General features: G+C 50.2%; 1 protein-coding gene across 3 annotated transcripts in view; it reads right to left on the reverse strand.

The window, feature by feature from the left end:
• Positions 1-25,161, reverse strand: part of FGF13 (fibroblast growth factor 13) — a 493,558-nt gene extending 468,397 nt beyond the window's left edge. Inside the window, exons 1-3 of one of the 3 annotated variants that reach the window (XM_047765420.1) lie at positions 24,861-25,161; positions 3,323-3,458; positions 1,894-2,106 (exon numbers count right to left, since the gene is read on the reverse strand). In XM_047765420.1, the coding sequence (XP_047621376.1) occupies positions 1,894-1,942 (49 nt within the window). In that variant the 5' untranslated portion in view covers positions 1,943-2,106; positions 3,323-3,458; positions 24,861-25,161. Of the gene's footprint in view, positions 1-1,893; positions 2,107-2,791; positions 2,922-3,322; positions 3,459-24,860 lie in introns of those variants that run through there. The other 2 variants (XM_047765421.1, XM_047765422.1) reach the window with 2 other exon arrangements.
• Positions 25,162-26,060: the final 899 nt, after the last annotated feature.

A 26,060-nucleotide genomic window follows, 5' to 3' on the forward strand; every position in this document is an offset into this window, starting at 1 on the left:
ACAGATTACCTTCCTAAAACAGCATCTCCTTTTCTGTGAATGAATTTGGTTTCAGGGTCCTCCCAAAGATAGCCTGAAATAAACCTTGGGTAACCACCTGATGGAAAGCAGGGACCAAAGTTCCAGAAACAAATCTGAAACACTCCCAGATGCAGAAGGACAATCACTTGCCTGGGATCAAAGGGGGCTACAGTTTTCAAGAGCTTTACCCTTAGGGGCCCTGGGTGGAAACAAAGCCCTCTAACCACCGGAAGTCACTTTCGCTCATCATACCAATGCCTACTTAAAACGCACAACAATTAGGCAAGCTCTGGAAAAGTCTAGCAGGAGGAGTTCTACTTTCCAGGTGGCGGTTTCCATCAGACAGCCAGCAGGTGTGAGTGAGGTGACCTCCAGCCTTGAGACAGGCCAGTGTTGACCCCTGGCCCAACAGATCTAGAGCCCCCCACAAACTTCTCGAGCCTCTCGTCGACGCTTTTTCGTCTAGATGGGAGAGAACCGGCTCCATTTAAAAACAAGGATGAAGGCCCTGAGCTGCAGACTTTGACAACTTTCCGCGGGGGAGGGCTGGCGCTGCCCTAGAATCTCCGAGGAAGGAACGCTCTGAGGGATGGGGAGAGGCGAGGAGGAGGAGAGGAGAAAAAGAGGGAAAGGAGTGGGAGGGCAGGGAACCCCCTGGGCTCAAGGAGGAATTGGGGCCCCGTGAACGAAAGCTGGGGCTCCCCCCACTGCAGCCCCACGCCTGCAGCAGCGAGGACTCGGCGTGGGTCGCTGCGGTTCGGCGTGCCAGGGGCCCGCTCCAGCGTCGGCTCTGTGGCCATGCCTAAGGCACCTGCCCTTTTCCCGGAGCTCTACCACACCCCCTCTCAGCGCCTCTGTCGCACCCGGGTCTCCAAGGAGGCTGTCTCCAGTTTACATTCCGGAGCTAAGCCGGGTCCCTCAGCAAGGCAACCGCTAGAGCTGGGGGTGGGGGGGTCAGGGGGACGCCCCTTCCTTCTCCCGAGTTCTCCCAGCCTGAGCCCCGCTGCGCTGCGCCTCCCCAACCCGCCGGTGGGAGGCCCCAGGCCGAGAAGCGCTCTCCGGGGGACCCGCGGCCGGGCGCCCGCGGGCCAGGTGGCTAAACCCCAGAGAGCGTAGGGAGGGGACTCTCCCCTCCCCCGGAGGCCCGCTCGCGCCCGGGCACTAGTGGCAAGGGGACCGGAGCCTTTGTTCTCCCGGGGTTTGGCGAGGCTGCCGAGGCGCAGCGCGGGCGGCGCCGGGGCACCGGGATTGCTCACTTTTGCACGCGGCGTGTCGAAGGTTGCAACCTCCTGCTTTCGGGGGAGGGGACGTGGAGAGTTGGGGAGCAGGGGGCGTGAAGGGGAAAGGCGGGTGGGGGAGGGGTCTTGCGTCTCGGCCAGGCTCTTTGTTTGCATTGGGGGCGGGGAGAGGGGGGTTGAAGGTGGATTCGGGCTCGGGTTCTCGGAGCGGGGCAGATTCCTGAGTATGTCACCATGTTGCACCCGCGCAGCACACATATGCACACTCGCGCACACGCACACACAAGCACTCGCACAGAGGGGCGGCCGGCCAGGAGCAGGCAGCGCTGTGCCCGGCGCCCTGGGCTGCAGCAGCTCCCGCAGCGCCACCCCGGTGCGTCCAGAGGGGAAGTGGAAGAGGCTGGAGGCACTCGCGGGGCGACAATTCCACGAGGAAGGAGGGAAAGTGGTGCAAACCCAGAACCCCCCCCCCCCGCAGCGGCCCGGCCCCCCCCTTTCTCGCCCGGGGTCGCAGAGGTCACGGGCAGCTTAGGCTCCAGGAGGGCGGCCGGGAGCCGCCGAAGGGCGGCGCGCACGCGAGCGGGCGAGGGAAAGCTAGGGAAGGGAAGCCGGCGGACTCGGCAGGCGGGCTTACCCTTAGAAGCATCTTTCTCCTCTTTGGGCTTGGTCACCTTTCCACTCATAGATCCCAGCTTGCTTGACAAGGGTCGGCCAGGAGACGGAAGTCCTCGCCGAGCAGGCCGGACTTGGGGGAGTGCTTAGGGCGGCAAGTCGCGACCGCGAGCTCCCCTCGGTGTGGCTCCGGGCGGAATCCGCTTTTCCCCAGAGCTGCCGCCGCCGCCGCTGCCTACGAGAGAGTGGGGAGGAAAGGAGAGGGGTGAAGGAGGAGCCGCCGCCGCCGCCGTCGCCGCCGCCGCCGCCGCCGCGAGCCCGAGCGGCCGGCCGCGGGAGGAGCCGCTCGCCTGGCTCCAGAAGTGGAGAGACAAAGCGGCGCGGCGCTCCCTCCGCGCCCCGCGCCCGCCGCTCCTGCCCGCCCGCCCGCGGAGGAGCCGCGCTCGCCATCCCCGGGGCCGCCGAGAGGTGCGGCCGGGACTCCCCGGCTCGGCCGCCAGCCTCCCCGGGGCTCCGCGCGGGCCGCTCGCCGGGCCGGCGCGGGCCGCGCGGGGAGTTGCCTGGGTGGGCTGCCCGCGCGCCGGCGGGCTGCTTCCCCCGCCTCTCCCCATCCGCTGCGGGCCGCCAACTCCATCAAAATAAAACCCCGAGGAAGGTTAAAAAAAAAAAAATCAAAACAAAGACGAAAATATTCACTTAAAAATAACGAGCCTCCCCGAAAGGGAAATGTTTGAACATGTGATGAGCAACGTGTGAGCCTGTTACACCGCAGAGCCGCGCAGCTCCTCGCCCGCGGAGAATCGAGAGGGGAGGGTCGCCCCTTTCTTTCTGGTGAACCAACGGTCAGGTTCCCGTAATTTTGCCCAAAAGGGGGTCCCGAGTTGCTGGCGGGCGAAGGAGCGGGAAGCGATGGCCCTTACCTGCTCTCTCTCCCTACACCCACACCCCCTCGGAGCTCGCCCGCTCCCCGGCTCGCTCTCGCTCTCCTTCCAAAGAACTCTCGGGTCCCAGAGAGCCGCGAATCGGCCCGGCGGCGCCTTCTATATAAACTGCAAGGTGTGGGCACGCGGGGGGCGGGGGGCGGGGGCCGGCGAGGGCGGGGCCGGCACAAAGCCGCCTGCGGGCTGTAGTAAAAGGAGAGCTCGGCAGGGGCGCGCCGACGTCAGCCGCGGGTTGGCCAAACCCCGGCGAGCCCAGCGGAGTGCGGGCGAGCGTGGCGGCCGGGCGTCCCCCGGCCCCTCCGGGGCAGGCAGGGCCCGCGGGCGCCGCCGGAGCAGAGTCGCCCGGTGGGCCAGCGAGATCGAAGCCCGGCGGCGCCCCCCCCCCTGCCGCCGCCGCCGCCGCCGCCGCCCCGCCCCGCGCGCCCCCTCCCCGGCCCCCGTTCCCCCCTCTGATCCCGGCGCCCGCTTTCCCCGCAGCGCTGCCCGGGCCCCGCGCTGGTCGCCACCTACACTTTGGGGACTCCGCTGTTGGCAGGCGCCTGCACCGAGCGGTGGAATCTCAGTCCGGGAGTCGGCGACTCCTCGCCTCCGGCCAGCTGCCCAAGTTGAGACAGCCGGACTCTCCGTGAGAAGGGCGCGCTGGGATCTGGGTGTCAGGAGGGCAGAGAGTGAAACTGACCGCGGCCGCTGCCACCTCCCACCCCCACCCCACCCCCCGCCCCCGCACGCAGGCCCCTCCTCCTAGGGCTGGTCGCTCTGGTTGGCAAACTAGGCGCAGAGTGCCCACCACCCGGGATGGCCAAGCTCTGACCGACGGAGTGGGGTGGGATTGGGGGCGAATGCTGGCGAGGGATTAGCGGGGTCGACATGTCGCCTGGAGCACGCTGGTGACAAAACAGGGAAGGTCCCTGCAGATTTGAAGTAGGAGGAAAACCGCTCAGAAATTGTACAAGAGGGGAGCGGATGGGGAAGGAGAAAGAGTCAGAGAAAGGGAAGGGGGGACAGGGTAGCCCTGGGACGTCCTGGGAAACCCATTCCGCGACGGCCCTTTCTCAGCGCGCGGATACCTGGAAGCCCCGCGCGCTGGTGAGGGACTGAGGTGGCCGCTGGCAGGACTTAGTGCTCAGAGCTGTCCATTAATCAGACCACAGGCTCCAGCCTGGCGGTGGAGACTGGAGACGCAGCAGCGACTCCCAGGCAGAAAATCCGTTTCCCCCCCCTCGTCCCACCCAACTCCACCCGCGCTCCTTAATTCGGTTTCGTTAATGGCATTAAACTAGAAATTATATAGATGGATTAGTCCTACTGAATCCCAGCCGGTAACTCAATTACGAGAGCCTGCTGTGGCTTTCAAGACCAGGAGAGTGGGCTGCCCTGCCTCCAGCCCGGGTCTAAAGGTCAGCAACCCTCTAAATTCGATTTGCAGCCTCTGTCCTTGGTCTGGGAGGAACTCCAGGCCCATTTTTCTTGTAAATAATATCTAATAATCTGGAGGTTGATGACACAATATGATTACCCGACCAAGGTTAGATCATTAATATCAGTACTCTGGGAAAGAAGGAATTTCTCTTCCAATGACGGGAATTCAAAAGGGATGGACACTTGGGTGGCTTTAGAGGACAAGTGAAGGGGAAAAGGGGAAAGAGTCCTTAGTTTACACCCAATAATGGTCGAGTACCATGGATTTTGCACCCACCCTGTGCCAAGCAGCGTGCTATATGCTTTAGCACATTATCTTATTTCATCTTCACCACAGTCCTCCAAGTGTTATTTCCATTTTACAAATGAGGCAACTGAGGCTCAGAGAGGTTAAGAAACTTGTCCAGAGGACACACAGCTGGTAAGCGGTGGAGGCTTGATAAGAACCCTGGGAGAGCCGGGAGAGGAAACCAGGTGGGTCTGTCTTTTCAGTGTCTTCTCTGGGACCATCTGCTCTCTCAACACTCCTATCAGCCTGTGTAAAGGGAAGAAGCTCATTGCCACTGGACCTACCGGCCAATTCTAAAGCCCTACGTCTTTTCAGACTCCTCTAACTCAGCACATTCAAACACACACACACACACCCCCACACACCCACACACACACCCACACACCCACACACACACACCCACACCCCTTTTCTTGTGTACACATAACATTTGCCTTGTCTACATTAACTCCAGTAAGCAACACCACCGTCTTTTGGGAAAAGGGTCCGTCTCTGTCTGGGGGGTCATTAAGCATGGTGACCATCCTGAGGGTCTCAGCTTTCCCGACATGCTAACATTTCCAGGGACGTTCTCCGCACAGAGAAGACTCCCTGACCCATAAGCTCTATTACCAACCAACGGCATCTCCAGCAAGGGTAACGTCCAGCTGGAAACCAGATATCACCTTGTTCCTTGAAGGACAGTAACAGTTAACATATGACTAAACCTAAGTTAGGTAAGACGATTGAGGCCAGTTGAAAAGATGCCTGCTTGGGAGTGCTAGTGGAGTCTGTCCATGAAGGCAAACAGGTACAACAAAGGGTGTTGCTTCATCAGAAACGTCTCTGCAGAAGAAATAATCAGAGGAGAAAGAAAACAGACACTTCGTGCAAGAACCATATAGCGATGTGTGTCCACAGCAGGGCAGATCATCATTCATGCCAGAAGCCAAAGATGATGAAGACCCAAGCACCAGGACAAGCAATCTCCTCTAACAAAGCTGCTGAAGACCCTGCTAGGGAGGTTCTCAGGCAGCCTCTTTGGTGAAAGGCTTGGAGGCTTTTCCCTTTTGCGAAGCCCTGCGAGATGTTTAAGATGAACGGAATGTCCTTGGTACTGGCTCAGAAGAAGGCATGCTCCAGCATCCAGCCCCCAGGCTCCTTGGTAATGTGGGGTGATGGGCTGCCGGAAGATCTGACCTCTGTGTGAGGGCATTCAGACGGTGGTCTTTTCCCCACCACCACATGGACTCAGTTCTGAAGCATCTCAGTGAAGCCCAGACTCAAGTCTGCTGCGCTTCTCTGCCGCTCCCAGTGCATCTGCCCCCACCCCACTGAGGTGGACGTTCCTTCACTTTCGGTCTAGCAATTTGTTGCCCCTGATCCCCTCACTTCTCCCTGCCTTGTCTCTAGGGCAAAATGGTCCCATCTGTCCCATCTCTGCCTCTCCCGTGCGCGAGAATGCCACACATCTGATAAAACAACAGGGCGCAGGAGTTACCTCCTATAGTCAAGTAACTGGGTCCGGGAATTAAAGCAATATGCTAGAACCAAAAGCTGCACGGCCACCCTCTAAAGAGGGCCAGGTTGTTTTCTGGAGGAAGGGGCTGGGCTTGAGTCTTTGGTAGGAAAGTGGAAAAAGTACTGAGAGTCTCATCTTCTTGGCCCTGGTGCCCGTTTCCTGCCGGTCCCCAAATGCTACACGACACTGGCTTCTGGATCCCAGGTCTGCTCATCCCCCAGCAGCTCTGAGCAATGCTTCTGGGCAAGATGCCACGTGGTTCCACTGTCTGTGCTGGAGGGTAAGGTTAGGGTGAGTGGGGCCACAGAGGACAGATCCACTTAGGGCTTTTTCCTGGCAGGTTTAGACTGGCTGAGTGCAAAGCCATTGTCATCAAAAACCACCAAATTAGATGTTTCAGTTATAAGACTGCTTCTCACCGGACCAAATGTGTTCTTCATTTGTGAAAACACCTCACAGCAGAGAGCTGGTGCAGAAGAAGGCAGCCTGGCAAAAGCTACACTTCCAGCCAGGATCCTTGAGGTAAGGGAAGGCCCACTGGCCAAGATCTGGGAGTTAGAAGTCCCTTTCATTTTTAAGCTCACATCTCAGCAACTTGAATTTTGAGATCCAAATGCTGGAGCTCTGAAAGGGGTCATTTCTGATTCAAGCCCTCCTGTGTTTATCTCTGTCATGACCTAAGATTGCTTTCTATCAGAATCATAGGGGAGCTGGTGGATTTCTGCGACATAGGAGGTGGGAAGAGTCATGAAGCCATTGCCAGGTGGGCATCGTGACAACTCCCCTTGATTCTGGGAGGCTTGTGACCACTTCAGTCTTTCGAGTATGGTGGGAGTTTTAGGCTAGGTTAGAAAAGGCCATGCAGCAGTGCCTGGCCCTCTTAGGACATTTGCTCTGGGGAAATCCAGCCACCCAGCGTAAAGTCGGCTTACCCTGAGACCACCCACGGAGGAGAGGTGCCATCGAGGCTCTTCAGCAGACAGTGCTAGCCGAGCTCCCGGGCGACAGCTGGCCCAGTCAAACCACCAAATGACTACTACAGCTGCAGGAGACATCTGACCTCAACCTTGTGAGAGGCCCCTCAGGGGAGAACTATCCAGTGGCACCCTTCTCCAACTCCTGACCCATCATATTATGAGCAAAATTAAATGGATGTGTTTAGCTGCTACGTTTAGGGTAATAAGCTATCTGGAAATAGCAACTGGAAGAGTGACCAACCGTTTCTCCTAATGCTGTACACACATGCCACCCCCCTCTCTAGAGGTAATGTCCTCTTGAATCCAGGTTGGCCTTGGGACTTATTTTTACCAAAAGAATGTGGCCGAAGTGATGCTGTGCCAGTTCCCAGCCAAACGTTCGATTTGGCAGCTCTACCTTCTCTCTGGGGAAAGCCAGCCATCATATAAAGAGGCAGACAGCTTGACACCGGGTTGCAAGGAAGCCCAGGCAGCCTCGGCGGAGAGACTGTGTGAAGAACGGAGGAACCCAGCTGACCAGCGAGGCTCCAGACACGACCCCACTCAAGCCATCCCAGCCAGCTCCCAGCCCTTCAGCTTCGAGGCTGCAGAATTCATGGAGGCCAAAAGGGCCGCTTTACCGCGCTCCATCCCCATTCCTGACCCACCCACCAAATTGTCAACAAAGTGCTTGCCGTAAGCCACTCGGTCTGGGGGTCATTTGTCACACGCAGCAATAGATAACCGACAGGAGAAACTTAGAATCATTTTTGATCCAAGTCGACTCTCTTCTTTGCTCTTTAGACCAGAAAGGATCTTCAGAGTAGGGGAAAGTTATAAGACAGGGAGATGTCAATGATGTCTCTGAAAACGGCTTTACACAAAGACCTTTGCAATCTGCACCAAAAATGTATCTGATTTTCTGCCTCCCTGGAAGTTGCACATTTCGACCATTGTAATGCAATGTCGGGGTGCCTGTCAGGAAGGCATCTGTCTTTCCATGGTGTGTCCCTTTCTTCTCCAGTGAAGGAGAAAACAACGTTCCAGGATTCTCTCTCGCTCCCGAACAGGGAGCATCACTAGACAGCAGCTGCTCCCGACTCAGAATCCCCCCACCAGTCCACAGCCTTCGGGAGCTCCCGCGCCAAGAGACACGGGTCATCAAAGGTGGCCTTTTCTTCACGGCATCGTCCTAATTCTCTCTACATCTGAGACAGAGGACCTAGCCCTCATCTCTCCCAGTAAACACCACACGAAAGACCTCGGCTGAGGTCAGCTTCCCGATGATTTTCAAATCCTGTTCTCGCCCCCATTCTCCTGGCTCTACTGCAGTGCTAACAGAAAACGCTTCAGGCAGGTGCATTCTACTTCGTACAAGGGTCGTAAGTTGTTAGCGCGCGTCCATTGGCCATGTCTCGGATGCTCAGCAAGACTCAACAGGACGACGAGGACTGGGTGTAACGCTGCTAAGACTGACTGCCCCCGTGACCACCCCACGGTTTCTGTAGCGCCTGGCACGTCAGAGGCGCCATAAACAGCCCCATCATTGTAACACCATTTAATTACTTTACTGAGTTTCCTGCTCTGCATGAAACATTGAGCCAGATTCTGCCATTTTTGACTCAAAGCAACCCTCTGAATTAGTGACTATTAATATCTCCATCATCCAGAGGAGAAAACAATCGCAGGGAGGTCAAACGACCTGCCCAAGGCTGCCTTCAAAAGCGACACCCGGGATGGAGATTCAAAGAGGACCTTCTGCGTCCAAAGTCCCTGCATATTCTGTAAATGTCATGGAATAATTAGTGGCTCTTTAATTTCTCTTTAATGAGAAATAAAGGCAAGCATTAGAGTGGGAACGGAGATCTCAGGGCTGATTGGGCTTTCATTCATTTTCTGCCAACACCTGACCCCGCCCCCCCCCCCACGGCGGTGAGGGGAGAGGTGTCAGGTGCATCAGGAGTCCCCTCCCTGGAAGGGCTTCCTATCCAGCTGTGTGAGGGGGCTGCTCATCGGGCGGCAGGGTCTAGGGTCTGCCTGTGCTGCAGAACCCAGGCTTTTGGTAAAGAGCGACTCTGAGAATCCTCCCCTTCCTCTGGTAGTTGAAGTCGCTCTTTTGTCACTGTGTCGCCCTTTTGCCTCCAACTTCCCTGGCTTCTTGGGAAGTGGCTTGGAACTTTCTTTGGAGCGCCGGGGTTTGGGGCTGGAATTTATGTCTGCCCACGGAGCCCTCACACCCAGCTCGTACTGCACATAACTGTCGCCTTTTAGAGAAAGAGGGCTAACATACAGATGGTCAAGAAATACCAAGCCAGGTTTCTAATAATGAGACACTCATTTGGTTTTGGTTTTGTTTTTTAAGGGCTGCACCAATGGCATATGAAGGTTCCCAGGCTAGGGATCGAATCAGAGCTGTAGCCGCCAGCCTCCACCAAAGCCACAGCAGCGCCAGATCTGAGCCGCGTCTGCGACCTACACCACAGCTCACAGCAATGCCGGATCCCTAACCCACTGAGCGAGGCCAGGGATCGAACCTGCGTCCTCATGGATACTAGTCAGATTCGTTTCTGCTGAGCCACGATGGGAACTCCCAAATAATAATGAGACACTTGTGCCTGCCCGCTCCTTCCCTGGGAGCTGCTCGTGACCCTGCTGGTGTGATTCCACCAACATGGATTGGCTCTGCACCTGCCACACAGCTGCAGCGACAGCTCCCATCGCACTGCTGGTGTAGTTATACCCGCCATCCTGCAGCTGACTGTGCTCTTCTTTAGACTCCTGGACTCACTGTCCCACTTCTGGAATTCTTTTTTTGCTTGTTTTGTTTGGGGGTTTGTTTGTTTGTTTGGCTGCCCCTGAGGCATATGGAATTCCTGGACCAGGGATCCCATCCCAGCTACAGTTGTGACCCACCCTGCAGCGGCAACATTGGATCCTTTAACCCACTGTGCCAGGCTGAGGATCGAACCTGTGTCCTGGTGCTGCAGAGACGCTGCCTGTCCTGTTTTGCCACGGTGGGAACTCCCTGGAATTCTTTATTCTCCTCTATTCCACTGCTGCCAGCGCTGCCTCCAGTGTTCTTTTGCTTCCCATGTTCTCATCCCCTCTCCCGCTACCAGGCTCTTGCGGGACTGTTCCCTGTCCCTTTTTTTTTCTCCATATTTATTCCACTCTGCTACACAAAGGCTCCCGTCTCCCTCCATCCCCCCGCCTGCAGGGGCAGAATTTACTGTTGTCTGCTCGGGGGTGAGCACCACAGATCAGTGATAGGGGATCTGCCACCTTGCTGCTCAGCCAGCTCAAGGGGAGCCGCTTTGAGGGTCCCTACTTACTGCGAAAGGAAAGAAGCAACACCATCATTTTGCTTCTCTGCACACATGCATGGGGAGCATTGTCAAGGCAGCAAGACTAATGACCCAAAACACGAGAGGTAATTAATATATGGTATTTGATATAAACTGTCAGTTCCTTCTTGTAACTATCCTAAAAGTTTGATGTTGTCACCCTTCAGTTACAAGTAATGAAAAGGGCTGAGAAAGAGCAATTGACCTGCCCAGGGAGTGAGTAGCACCACAGGGATTTGAATGCAGGTCTTTCAGTTGCAGAAGCCTATGCACTTTGCATGGCCAGATGCTGACACAGTCAAGAAGGCTCACATACCAGTCTTGGCCCTGGCTGGCATGGACCACAGGATTCGGGAAGAATCCATGACCAGTGAGTGAGTGCTGCTCCGGCTTTGGTGTTGGTGGACAGTACATCTCTGAGAGCCATGTCAAGGCACTCGGTCAAGAGAGCTATGGTACCAGGAGGCCTCCCCGGAGGCCTGCTCGCCACAGCCACCGTCCTGCCCTGCTCCTCTTTGGCCTTCCTGCCGGGGGCCTGTGCTCGGCTGTCTCTTGTCAGCTCAGCCACCACTGTCTTTCATGACCAAGGCCAGCTGCTGGGTTACCCAGAAGCCCCTTTGCTGTGTGGTCCAGGTTAGAGTTTGCCACTGAGAGAGGCAGACTTGGAAGCAGGAGTCACTGTTCTTGGGACACTGTGACATTCAGACGGTGTGGCTTCACACATCTCTATATGAGCCGCCACTTCTAGGTCATCTTTTGCAGCTAGGCCTGGTGACTTCTCAGAATTCCAGAGACTTCTGGCTTCCTCACTTCCTCTAATGCTTCAAGCTGAAGTCATTAGAAACATTGAACTCTCTCGCTTGAACCCTCTAGACCTTCACTCTCCTAGCTCCTCCCACTTTGTGTACACACACACACACACACACACACGCCTTCTTACTGCAATATTTCAGCAATTCTATTTTCACGACTGCTGATACAGGTTCTACCCTGAGCCTCATCACCAGCCCTGTGTTCTTAAAAAAACAAACGGCCTTCCTTCTTTTTCTTTCAAAGCTATAGAAGATTCTGGGAAGATGGTGACCTAAGCACAGGTTGTTTCTATTCCCAACTCCAGGCTGCCTGCCTCTCCTCAGCCAAAAAGCTCCTGAGGTCTGCAGAGAGACCTGGATATGAGCCAAGTCCTAGACGTTGTGGGAGTTTCTGCAGAAGGAAGCCTTGTGGCGCCTTCTCCTTCAAGGGCTGAGCAAAGCTGGATGCAGCATTCAGAAGGCCTGGCCCAAGGAGACCAGGAGATCAACAGACAATAGCAGACCTGGAGTTCCCATCGTGGCTCAGCAGTAACGAACCTGACTGGTATCCATGAGGATGCGGGTTCGATCCCTGGCCTCGCTCAGTGGGTTAAGGATCCAGCGTTGCCGTGAGCAGTGGTGTAGGTCGCAAATGTGGCTCAGATCTGGTGTTGCTGTGGCTGTGGTGTAGGCCGGCAGCTGTAGCTCCAATTCGACCCCTAGCCCAGGAACTTCCATATGCCTCAGGTGCAGCCCAAAAAAAAAAAAAAAATAGCAGACCTGAATTCCTGGTCTCCTAGGCTTCCAGGGGGCCAAGAGAGAAGGAAATAGAGGAACAAACAAGGTCAGTGAAGGGAGTGACTCTGCCAGGAGACCTGGGAAGACCGACTTCCTTCAGGTACTTGGTTTCGCATCACTTGAGGGCCTCCGAGCCCACGGGGAGCTCTCAGAGACCCGTCCCACCATGAGCTGACCGCTAAGGGCTGACAACAAAATCCTTTATAACCACCTCTGTGGGTCCAGCAAACAGGCCCCAGAGGAAGGTTGAGGAAGCAGTGGGTGCCTAAAGCAAAAAAAACTGGTGGGAAGACAGCCAGATGCCAACGTGAAAAACAACAGCTATAACAACAAAGTAGGAGTTTACAGAGATTCAAGTGCGGTCTCCAAAAAGACCTTCTGAAACTACAAAATGTGATGCCCCAACTATTACAGTTCAGTAGACAAACTGAAAAAGAGGATGATCCCTCCTGAGACCCAAAATAGTGACCTGGAAGAGAACGTGAGAGAAGAATCATGGAGCACAAAGTCGAAAATACCAAGACAGGGATTCATGAAGGAAGAAGTAGGAGACTTGTACCTCCTGAGGAATAATACGTCTTCTAGAGGAAGAGGGAAGAGACAGAGGAAAGGCAGTAATCTTTTAAAAAGATAATAGAACAGAGATTTTCTAAGCAAAAGAGCTACAAATTTTAAATAATTTAAAAGATGCAACGAATAACTGTTCAGAAATTAAGAAATACACTCCAAGAACACCACTGGATCAAAAGTGAAATTACAAACTATCTAGAAAGCAATTTAAAAGAACGCTTTATTCTCAAACCTACTTGGCACAGTCAGTGCCTTACTCAGAAAGAAAAATTGTATTCTTCAATGTCTTCGGTATGAATGAACAAAGAAGATACAGGAACTTCGTATTCATCTTAAGATATGTGGGAAAGAACTAGAAATTAAACGGAAAAGAACTAGGAAAAAGCTTTAACAACAAAAAAAGGTGGAATAGCCAAAACTTGTTCTTCGAAAAGCCATATAAAACAGATAACCCGGAGTTCCCGTCGTGGCGCAGTGGTTAACGAATCCGACTAGGAACCATGAGGTTGCGGGTTTGGTCCCTGCCCTTGCTCAGTGGGTTAACGATCCGGCGTTGCCGTGAGCCGTGGTGTAGGTTGCAGACGTGGCTCGGATCCCGCGTTGCTGTGGCTCTGGCGTAGGCCGGTGGCTACAGCTCCGATTCAACCCCTAGCCTGGGAACCTCCATATGCCGCGGGAGCGGCCCAAGAAATAGCAACAACAACAACAACAAAAAAAAAAAAGACAATAAAATAAAATAAAATAAAATAAAACAGATAACCCTCTTCTAAGTCTCACTAAGGAAAAAGGAAGAATAAATATTAAGACTGAAAATGAAAAAGTATACATAAAAGCTTTAAATAATTATAAAATATTACTCTACGGCAGCACATTTGAAAATCTAGAGAAAAGGGATGATTTTTCAGAAACCAAAATTAATGCAACGAGAAGTGCTGAATAGGTCAATTATCAGAAAGAGATTGAAAAAAAATGAGTAAATATCTACCACTGAAAAAGCCATCATAACAGAGTGGTTCCCCTGTTTTAATTCAACATTTTTTTAAGAAGGTAATTTTAATATCATTTAAACTATTCTTGGGAGTTTTCTTGTGGTGCAGTGGGTTAAGGATCCAGCGTTTTCACCGCAGTGGCTCGGGACACTGCTGTGGCGCAGGTTCAGTTCCTGGCCTGGGAACTTCCACATGCCATGAATGCGACCAAATAAATTAAAAAAAAAAATTCCAGGCCATAAAATAGAGGTAAAGCCCTTTCATTCTTTTTGTCCCCCAGCTTATTGAGATATAATTGACACATACCACTGTGTAAGTTTAACATGTACAGTGTTCTGATTTGATACACATTTATATTCTGAAATGTGTACCAAAATAAGCTTAGTTAATTCAGCTTTCACCACACCAAGTTACTACTTTATTGCTGCTGTGATAAGAACGTTAAAGCTTGAGTCTCACAGCAACTTTAAAATACACAATACAGGATTGTTAACTAGAGTCACCATGCTGTATATTAGATTCTTGGAACTTCTTCATCTTATAACTGAACATCTGTACTCTTTTTTTTTTGTCTTTTGTCTTTGTTGTTGTTGTTGTTGTTGCATCTGTACTCTTTCACCAACAGCTAACCACTTCCATCAACCCTCAGCCCCTGGCAACCACTCTTCTTCTGTTTCTATGAGTTCAATGTTTTCAGATTCCATCTACAAGTGAGATCACACAGTATTGGTCTTTCTCCATCTGACTTATTTCACTTAGCATAATGCCCTCAGGGTTCTTCCATGTTGTCACAAATGGCAAGATTCCCTTCTTTTTTATGGCCAACTAATATTCCATTGTGTATATATACCACATCTTCTTTATCCATTCATCCATCAGTGAACACCTGGGCTGTTACCATGTCTTGCCTCTTGTGACTAATGCTGCAGTGGATGTGAGAATGCAGATGTCACTTCAAGATAGTAATTTCATGTTCCTCTGATAAATGCCCAGAAATCAAATCGCTATTTTTAAGTTTTTGAGGACCTTCCATACTGTTCTCTATCGTGGCTGCACCAGTTTACATTCCCATTCACAGTGCACTAGGGTTCCCTTTTCTCTACCTCCTCACTAGCATTGGTTATCCTTTGTCATTTTGATAACAGCCACTTGAACAGATGTGAGGTGATATTGGTGATGTTTCATTTTTTTCTTTTTTTTTTTGGCTGCACCCACAGCATGTAGAATTTCCCTGGCCAGGGACTGAACTCACACCACAGCTGTGAACCAAGCCACCACTGCAGTGACAATGCTGGATCCTTAACCCACTGCACCACAAGGGAACTCTCAGTTTGCTTTTGATTTGCCATTTCCCTGATGATCAGTGACAATGAGCACCTTTCCATGTACCTGTTGGCCATCTGTATGTCTTCTTTGGAGAAATATCCATTTAGGTGCTTTGTCTATTTTTTAATTGGATTATTTGGAGGTGTTTGCTACTAAATTGTATGAGTTCTTTATAGATTTTGGATATTAATCCCTTATCAGATGTATGGTTTGGTAATACTTTCTGCCATTCCATAGGTTGCCTTTTCACTTTGTTGACTGTTTCTTTTGCTGTCTGGAAGCTTTTTGGCTTCATGCGGTTCCACTTGTTAATGTTTGCCTTTGTTGCTTATGCTTTTGGTGTCATATCCTTTTTTAAGAAAGCATTGCATGGCCAATGTCTAGGAGCTCATTTTGTTCTTGTATTATTTTCTTGGTGTCATTAAGTTGTTTACCTGTGTTCTCTTTTAGCTCTCTAAGCATCTTTCAAATAATTATCTTGAATTCTCTGTCAGGCAGTTTCTTGAGCTCCATTGGTTCGGGTTCAGTTACTGGAAGTTTATGTGTACCTTTGGTGGAGTCGGGTTGCCCTCGCATAGGTGTCTGTGTTTGAAGAGGCAGTCACCTCTTCCAGACTTAACGGACTCACTTCAGTAAAAAGAGACCTTCACCTTCAAGTGGGCACACGCTGGAGGGTGTAGTAACCCTAGGTCTGGTGGTTCAAGGCACCAAGAGGGGAAGCCTGTAGTGGCTCCAGGTCTGTGGGAACATGGGAACTCATCGGCACAGGCCATTGGCGTCCACAGCATCGACAACCGTATCATCCTTGGAGAGCACTGTGGGGGGTCGGCAGAGGCTTCAGGGGCTGTTGGGGTCCTTAGTGGCACCACCAGGTCCAGTGGCTAGGGACCAAGGCAGGCAGTGGTGGTGGCCAGTGCCAGTGCTATGCATATGCTTGGCTGTGGGGGTCAGCTGCAGGTGCCTGTGTAGTAGCAGGCACCCTGGGCAAACACATCTGTATCATGGGGGGCCAGGGCCAGCATCAAGGGCTGTGCCCAGCTGCAGGTGCCCTGCCACCATGGGGTCCTGACAGTCAAGGCGTACTACCATAGCTGCAGGGTCTCACCATGGGTGCATGGTAGTGGAAACTAGTATTGGGAGAAAGGCTGGAGGTGTACAGGTGCACAGATGGTGGGCCTTGCTGCAGGAGAGCCTAGTGGTGCAGACAAGTGACAAGCGGCAGGGCCAGATCCAGGCCCGCCAGCAGCTGCAGGGGCCCTGGCTCACAGCGTGCGCCTCCACAGCTGTAGGATGTTGCCCCAGGTGCACACGAGTCGATGAAGGCTGCCGATGGGTGTCAGGCCAGCAGTGTGCAAGTGCACGGCTGCGGGTCTGGCCCTGAGAGTGCGCACAGTGATGCGGGTCAGCCGTGTGGTGGTGGAGGTCGAGGTTTGCACCTTGCACTCAGGCAGCCACAGAGGCCTGGGCTGGCTGCCTGTGCGAATTCAGGGCTCAGGCAGGATCAGGGTAGAGGGAGTGGGGAAGGACTCAGGTGGCTGACAGCAGCAAAGGCAAATAGCTGTGGGGGCAAAGAGCCGGTGAAATCTGTAGGGGGGGTCCCCGGGGCGGCTGTGTTGGCCACTGGTTTCTTCGGTGAAGGCTGCTGGGGTCATCTACACAGCAGGTCAGTGGGAACTCCCTTCATTGTTTTTACAACACGAATCTCAATTTAATACTCAGATCCACAAAGGAGACTACCAAAGAGAAATCTGTAAACACTCACTTTTAAAATATAGATGCTGAAATTTTGAATACGAAATTAGCAAAGACAATCCAGCAATCATTTTTTTTTATTTGTTTCTTTGTTTGTTTTGTCTTTTTAGGGCTGCACCATGGCCTATGGAGGTTCCCTGGCTGAGGGGCAAATCGGAGTTGCAGCTGCCTTATGCCACAGCCACAGCAAGGCCAGATCTGAGCCGCATCTGCGACCTACACCACAGCTCATGGCAACGCCAGATCCTCAAGCCACTGAGCAGGGCCAGGGATCAAACTGGCATCCTCATGGATGCTAGTCGGATTCATTTCCACTGAGCCACAATGGGAATTCCCAGCAATCTTTTAATAAAGTGAAATTACAGCTACATAGGGCGTGGTGGATTATAGCACTAACCCCCATTTTTCACCCCTTCCTGTGTCCAATCATTTTTTTTCATGTGATTTGGACTTCCTGCCATCAACCTGGTTTTCCCCTTAACTTTGGGATCAGCCAGATGCCTTTGGGCACATAAAATGAGGTCAAAGAGTGCCACATCCCACCCTTAAGATGCCATGCGTTTCTGCCTCACTTCTTGCATTTCCGCAGTGACTTTGACATGAGCCTGGCCTGCCCGCCTCAGCAGGAGAGTAACAGTCACCTGGGCAGAGCTGCTCCAGCCACCACAACCTGAAGCAAAGCAGCCCATCAGACTGACAGACCCAGAGGGACAAGCAGAGCCATTCAGCAGAGCCCAGACTAGACTGACTACACCCCAACTAACCTGACGAAAACATGAGCAGTAAGCAATGACTCTTATTTTTGAAGCCACTGAGATCCGGGCCAGGTTGTTTCACAGAAATTACTGACACATAGGATTACATTTGGAAACGCAAAGGCGGTTCAGTATCAGCAAATTTATCAACATAATTCATTATATCAGTTAATTAAAGAAGGAAACTATATGAATAATGGTATCTAGAAAGGCTTGAAAGTCAACTGATAAAATTCAGCTGCATTCCTCATACAAGCCCTTTCAGTCCCCCTTTTTAGGGCCATACCTGAAGCACACAGAAGTTCCCAGGCTAGGGGTCCAATTGGAGCTACAGCTGCTGGCCTACACCACAGCCACAGCAACTCGGGATCCGAGCCGAGTCTGCGGCCTACACCACAGCTCAGGGCCACACCAGATCCTGAACCCACTGAACGAGGTCAGGGATCAAACCCACATCTTTATAGATACTATGTTGGGTTCTTAACCCGCTGAACCACAATGGGAATCCCCTTAATACGTTTCTAAGTTAAATAGGATTAGGAAGAAATTTCTTAAAATAATACAGACTGTTTACCAAAAATGGACCCTAGATATTAATCCAAATGGCAAAACACTGGCCTGTTCAAATAAAATTCAGAAGTAGACAAGACAGCCTCTTACCCCTATTATTACTCAACACTGTCTTAGAGATTCTAGCTTATAAAAAAGACAAAAAAGAGAAAGAACTAACATAAATATCAGAACGGACATCTATCTGGTTGTCTGCTGATGGTATGTTTGTGCAGCTCCACAAATAAAACACTCTAATAAAATTTGTGAGACTTATTCAGAGAATTTGGCATGGTAAAGGAACACAAGGTTACCACACAAAACAAATAGCGTTTCTCTATTCGAGCCATCAACACCGAGAAATAAAAATGGGAAAAATTATATTCGTCATAATGAAAAAAACCTATGTAACAAGAGAAGCATTGGACCAGTATGAAGCAAATTACAAAAGCCGACTCAAGGCCTCAACAAAATCTGAAAAAAGGGGCTGAATTAAAGCATCATAAGACTTTCTATCAAAAACTTTCATTTCTCTCCCTAGCAACATTATAAACTCCAATTTAAAATCCCAACATGATTTTTCAAGGAATTTATTCTGACAGAAGGTCCTGCCCACTTATGATGCTTTGACTTACGAGTTTTCGATTTTACAATGGAGCAAAAACAATATAAATTCAGTGGAGACCATACTTTGAATTTCGAATGTTGCTCTTTTCCCAGGCTAGGGGCTGAATCGGAGTTGCAGCTGCCAGCCTACACCACAGCCACAGCCATGCCAGATCTGAGCCGCATCTGCAACCTACACCACAGCTCTTGGCAGTGCCCGATCCTTAACCCATTAAGTGAGGCCAGGGATCAAACCTGCATCCTCATGGCTCCTAGCCGGGTTTGTTAACAGCGGAGCCATGAAGGGAACTCCTTAAATGCATTTTCGACTTAAGATATTTTCAACTTAAGATGGGCTTGTCAGGACATAACTTCAGCGTAAGTAGAGGAAGAGCTGTATACATAGTCTTAATACTTATATGGAAGAATAAAAACCTTAGAATAGCCATGAAAAATAAGAAGTATGAGAGAGAGGAGGTCCCTGGTGGCTCAGCAGCTTAAGGATCTGATGTTGTCACTGCCATGGCACAGCTTCAATCCCTGGCCTGGGAACTTCTGCATGCCACAGACACAGCCCCCCAAATAAATAAATAAATAATGAGAGGGAAATTTCTTAACCAGATAAGATATACCCCAAAGTCACTAAAATCAACTCAAAACATGGTAGTGGAATGGGAATAGCAGGCAATTAGATCAGAAAATATATAATAAAGAATGCAAAGTTAAGTCCCATATATAAGCATTTAACACATAGCAAAGGGTATTTCATTTTGGTGGGAAAAAAGATGGATTGTTAATGACAAATATACAGGAAACCGGCTATTAATTTGGAAGAATAAAATACCGAACCTCTATTTTATGCTAAAAATCAATGGTTTCCAGGTAAAGACATATTTAAATACAAAAAACAGTCAAAGTCCTGCAAGAAAACCTAGGAAAATACATGCACAACCTTGGAATGGGAAACCCCTCTTAACCAATCCTTAAAACCCCAAAGTTATGAGACATTTAACTATACACATTTTTTTCACAATTTCATCACGAGGTACAATAATTAAAATCAGTAAAACAAGTAACTGGAAACAAAGCTGCATATGGAGACTAGATGAGGAGCTCATAGCAATAATACATAAGGAGCACTAAAAATGGACAAGGAAAAACAACCCATTCAAAATATAAACGAAGGATATGAAGAACCATTAAGAAGCAAAGCCAAATGGCCCACAATCTTTTGGAAGGATGCTTAGACTCATGAGTAGCCAGAGAAACTCAAGTTAAAATTACAATGCTGGAGTTCCCGTCGTGGCGCAGTGGTTAACGAATCTGACTAGGAACCATGAGGTTGCGGGTTCGGTCCCTGCCCTTGCTCAGTGGGTTAACGATCCGGCGTTGCCGTGAGCTGTGGTGTAGGTTGCAGACGTGGCTCGGATCCCGCGTTGCTGTGGCTCTGGCGTAGGCTGGTGGCTACAGCTCTGATTCGACCCCTAGCCTGGGAACCTCCATATGCCGCGGGAGCGGCCCAAAGAAATAGCAAAAAAGACAAAAAAAAATTACAATGCTATGATGCTTTGCATAGGACTATTACAACTTATTATTTATTTATTTATTTTGCCTTTTTGTCTTTTTAGGGCCACACCCACGGCCTATGGAGGTTCCCAGGCTAGGGAACCTCCACCACAGCCACAGCAACGCAGGATGTGAGCCACGTCTGCGACCTACACCACAGCTCAGGGCAACGCCGGATCCCTAACCCACTGATGGAGGCCAGAGATCGAACCCGCATCCTCATGGATGCTAATCGGGTTCGTTAACCCCTGAGCCACAACGGGAACTCCATGGACTATTAAAATTTTAAAAGAGCAGAAAGATCAGCTGTTGGCGGGATTGCAGGAAAAACTATATACCCATACATTACTGGTAGAATTGTGCATCTGTTACACGCTTTTCAGAAAGCAATATGGCAACATTTAATGAAATTTAAAACCATGCGCGCACACACACACTCTTTAACCTAGCTATGCCATTCCTGAGAATTCATTCCCAAGTAAGAAAAAGAAAAGGGTATATACGCAAAGGTGTTAATGGCAATGTTGCTTTTTAGTGACCAAAAAATGGAAGCAAAGTGATTGCCCACTAAAAGTCAAATGAATGGCCACATCATTCTTCATCACAAAACTCAGTTGGCGACCATTAAAAAGAATGAAATCAAGCAACTGCGGTTGACTTGTAGGTTTTGTTGAATGAAAATAATAATGATATTAGCAAACGCTCATATATAGCACTATTTTAGGTGCTTTATGTATTTTAACTCAATGAATTCTCATAATAACCCTAAGAGATAAGTGCTCTCATCATCCCCATTTTCCAGACGAGGACACTGAAGCCCAGAGAACCTAAAGTCACACAGCTAGTCAATGGCAAGAAGTAGAGCCAGAAACGTGTAACATGATATAAACTTTCTAAAAAATATATCAAAAAGAGATATTCATATGTCCATGTGTACATATGCATGTTTATATAATTATATGAAAACAGAAATATGGAAGGTTAATAATGGGCCATATATTTTTTATATACATATATATGTATATAGATTGGGTCTTTTTAGGGCTGTGCCCACTGCATATGGAGGTTCCCAGGCTAGGGGTCTAATTGGAGCTACAGCTGCCGGCCTACGCCACAGCCACAGCAACACCAGATCCGAGCCTCATCTGCAACCTACACCACAGCTCAGGGCAACGCTGGATCCCTAACCCACTAAACAAGGCCAGGGATCGAACCCCTATCTTCATGGATACTAGTCAGGTTTGTTACTGTTGAGCCATGCTGGAAACATAAATATATATATGGCCACACCTGCACCATATGGAAGTTCCCAGGCTAGGGGTTGAATCAGAGCTGCAGCTGCCAGCCTACACCATACATAACTCATGGCAACACCAGATCCTTAACCCACACCCTCATGAACTCTATGTCGGGTCCTTAACTGCTAAGTCACAATGGGAACTCATATATATATATATATATATATATATATATATATATATATATATAGTAAATTATATATAACTATATATAATACATATATATAAACTACATATATATATTATATATAGGAACTCCTGTGTGTGTATATATATATATGTTTAAGTAAATTACAAATAATTAAAGCGCCACAGCATTTCCATAATGGACAATTCTAGAGGAGCTGCAGTTGCTACCCCAGGTGAGGCAGAAAAGGCAAGTCTGCCCCAAGGGAAGCCCCTGAAGATCTCCATCCCCCAACATCCCCTGCCCCTCCTCTGCACCCTTGGCACTGTGCTCATCCCTCTCTTACGGCAGAACTGCTTACTGTGTTTAGAAATGCCAGGGGCTTTCCCATCATCCTACCTAAGCCAAGAGGCTTCCTGGAATCCAGGCATCACTGAGCTCTGAGACGTCCCGGCCGCAGAAGGCTCCTCCGACCCCACTCTGCTGCACGCAGCTCAAATTTGGGACAGAGAGCAGAAAGGATCTGCCTCATGTGCACGTTTTTTTAGGGAAAATAAGGCTTTATCTTGGGACAGGTTCTCCCTTCACTTCATCCACCACAGAGTGACTCAAACTTGACGGGGCCACTGACACACTCCACACTCATGGCCACGGTATTTATACAGACAGACGGACAGAGGTCCATTTATCCTCCCAAGGAGCGTTATACCTGTTCTATTAGGCACTCAGTGAATGTTTGCTGAGTGAAGGGAATGATGATGTGCAGGAATAATTCAAATAAAAGGTAAAGAGGGAAATATTAAAATATGATCTCTAAGCAAAACACTATGGGAATTGGAGTGGGGAGGCGTGAACGCTTTGCAGAATGGTTTTATAAAGAGATGACATTTGAGCTAGATGTAGTGTTTCTGAAAGTATGGCAGCATCAGACCCTCTCAGGTGCCTGAGAACTCCAGACCTGCTGGATCAGAATCCCCAGAAGTGAGTCTCCCGAGGTGGTAATTTGTGTGTGTGTGTGTGTGTGTGTGTGTGTGTGTGTGTGTGCCCATGCCAACGGCACGTGGAACTTCCCAGGTCAGGGATTGAATCTATGCCACAGCTGTGACCTGAGCCACAGCAGTGACAACCCAGGACCCTTTAACTGCTAGGCCACCAGGGAACTCTATCACAAGGTCGTTTTTGTTTTGCTTTGTTTTGTTTTTTTTATGGTCACACCCGTGGCATATGGAAGTTCCTGGGCTAGGGGTCAAATTGGAGCTGCAGGTCTAGGCCTACACCACAGCCACGGCAACAATGGGTCCGAGCCACATCTGCAATCTACACCACAGCTTGCAGCAATGCCGGATCCTTAACCCGCTGAGGGAGGCCAGGGATGGAACATGCATCCTCACAGAGACAACGTCGGGTCCTTAACCTGCTGAGCCATAATGGGAAGTCTAGGAGGTGGTATTTTAAAGAAGACTTCGGAGCCCTTCTTAGGCACACTGAGGTACAGACCGCGAGAAATGAGGCAGATTTGAGTGTGCTGAAAAGGAAGGAAGGACTCGGCAGTCAAGGGCATTAGGAAAGTGCCCAGGCATGTAAGCAAAATGGCAGTTTTTCTTGAGCACGACAGAGAATCCTTAACAGATCTGGGACAGACTAACAAAAACAGGAGGACCCTGACTTTCACAGCGCCTCCCAAATCTGTCCACGCATCAGAATTATGGGGACTTCCTGCTACAAATCCAGGTTCTGCAGCTCCACCCACAGACCTTCTGAATCTGAATTTCCAGGGATGCAGCCCAGAAACTATATTTTTAAACAATCTTCCCAGGTGATTCCTGGACAGCCAGCCTGGCACTGGTTCGTGAATGGAGTATGGGAATCATCATTTTACTGACAAATGCTTTCCTGAAAAGTTGTTTGTTCATGGGGTTTTATTAGTGGAGTCATTTGTTCAAAGAACTAGACGAGCGTGCTATTTAGAGTGTGCTATCTAGCAAGTCGCCCTCTCTAAAGTGTTTTAATAAAACGAATACCCAGTTTGAAAGCAAAACCCCTGACAACTTTCAATAAAATGTGACAACACGTTTGGGTGGTAAGACAAGCGCCTGGTATTAATGATGCCATATGGCCGCACAAATGCACCATGGGAAAAATAATCCAAAACATTCTAGTTTCATCTAGCTTTGCAGCCACATGAATGAACCTTAAGGCATTATCGGAAAGGAGAAAGAGCTGGGAGGATGTGATGCCAAGAGAACCAGGGCTTCAGAAAGGCAACATCCACCATGTATCCATTTTGGGGTCACAGGGGAAGCTGAGGGAACAATCTAGGTTTAGACCAGATAGACGGTCGCTCAACCCCACGCATGCGCCTATGAGGCTTAGACGCTATGACTTCCGGGATGTCTCCTCTAGGTTTATGATCTTAAGCTTATGGTCTTTGGAGCCTCGTCTACCTCGAAGGTGGGTGAAAGGAATAAAAAGTAGGCACATGATGTCCAAGTAGCAGTCAGTAATCCCATTCCTCTACCCAATGCACACAGATGCTTCTGAGTCTAAAGATTCGCTTCCTCCAGCCATGTAATATTTTAAGATTATAGTTTCCTTCTAAAGTCAGCGTATCTGTTACTAAAGTGTCTCTTCATTTTCATGAAAACACCTTGGTTTGGCAAGCTGGCATGTTGGCATAGTACTTTCCAGAACGAATGCTCAGAAGTTAATTTTAAGCAAGGAACTGTCAGCGTTTAACCCTCCAACAGCCAAGACAGCCTCTTCTTCTCTCAGAGGGCTCCGAATCTCACCCCTAGAGCTTTCCAGCTTCCCTTCAATTCCCAGTCCTTCCCCAAGGCCCATGGCCATAGACAGGCTAGAAATCAGAGATGAGTCCTGACAGGGGGAGTGCACGGAGGAAAGGGAATCCAATCCAGGCGAGTCTTTTGTGCGCTTGGGTTGAGGTCCCTCTTTCACGGGGCCCTGCCTGAACTATAGGAGTCCTTGCTCTTGGCAGCTCCGTGTCACTCTCTGTCACTGTACAGCAGAAAAGCCAAACACAGATAACCAGTGCCCTGAGCCAAGTTCAAATCCTCAGAGTTTGTAATAGAACAGGAAGGACAACACCCTAAAGAAAAAAAAAGCCACTCTGGGTAGAGAAGTTGAGAAAGGGTTAAATTTACCATTGAGGGTGCTTTCCTGCCAGCTAATACCTTGGCTTTTCGGTGGGTAGGGGGGTGCAAGGGAAGGACCTCCAACCTGACTGTGGCTGGATGGGGGGGTGTAGGAAGCATGGACTCTGAGTTCTATTCGCAAGCTCTGTCCTGCTCTGACATTTGCCTCCCTGCCCCAGGCTGAGGAAGGCTGCGCTGGGGTTACCCAAGAGGATCACAATTCGAGCAGCATTTCCCCCACCAAGCTTGGTTTCACCTACCTTAGACGTGCAGACACAATGGGCCTGATGCTGAGGAACAAGCAAGATCCCACCATGGACCAAACTCTTAAAGGGACCTGCTGTTATTAGTGCCAACGATCACGCGCTGCTCCCGGGGGGAGGAAGCTTCTTGGTCATATCATCGCCATGTGTGTCTGAGATTTGCAAGAGTCTGCATCTGAGCCAAAGCCCCCCGAGCTCCCTAAGCCCCTCCTGGTTGCAAGGGCTTCAGGCAGGACCAGCAAAGAGCCCACGGTGATCACAGGGGTCAGTGGACCCTGGGCGGTTCATATCAGACTGTTCTGAGGAGTGGTAAGTCACAGGGTCTATATTGCAGCTATTTTTAGTGAAACCAAATTCCTTCCCCAAGTTCTCCTGCTTCCAACTTGTTCTAAGTGTGGGAGACCAGCTGTGGTCAGATCATCTTACGGGACCAAGGCTCTGTCAAGGCGAGGGGAACAAACCCGGGAGGCGGGGCAGAGAGCTGGGGACTGCTGCCGCTTGGCCCTTTCTCACCCTCTCAGGCATCTCCGGAGGAGGATCCTTTAGAAAAGAAAGTGTTACTCCCCAGGGGAGTGGGCATTCTCCACCAACCTGGCAGAAACTTGATAGGTAGGTGACAACAGAGGGAAAAATTGAGAAGTTGGCAGTCCTTCCCCAATTTCTACGGTCTCTCTCTCATTCTCTCTCTCTCTCTCTCTCTCTCTCTCTCTCTCTCTCTCTCTCTCTCTCTCTCACACACACACACACACACACACACACACACACACACACACACACACAGAAACACTTGTATTCCCAAGTCCATGCCTGGACTTGCTAGAAGGGTCTAGAAAAGAATGTCATCATCCAGGAGCCAGGCCAGGGATGGAAGCATGAGGACGGGTGTCTAGCCACTTTGCAGCTGTCATTCATTGTTCTAAGAGGTAGTATTCATGGGGACGATAATTCATGGGGAACATTTGTTTGGAATCCAAACCTTGGCCAGAGGTGTTAATTCAGAAGAAGGCAGCTCTCTGGGATCCTGGGCATATGCTACCTGCCTCTCCCGGATTCATCTAGGGGAGTGTTAGACCATAGTGACAACTATTTAGTGGGCTGTGATCAGCATTTGAAAATGAAAAGCAATAAAATACAGTAGAATGGACCTGAATTTAATGCAAGAGAGTAGAACAGCCTCGAATGCAATTGCACACAGGG

The sequence above is a fragment of the Phacochoerus africanus genome, chromosome X (genome assembly GCF_016906955.1).
Source record: "Phacochoerus africanus isolate WHEZ1 chromosome X, ROS_Pafr_v1, whole genome shotgun sequence".
Taxonomy (NCBI): domain Eukaryota; kingdom Metazoa; phylum Chordata; class Mammalia; order Artiodactyla; family Suidae; genus Phacochoerus; species Phacochoerus africanus.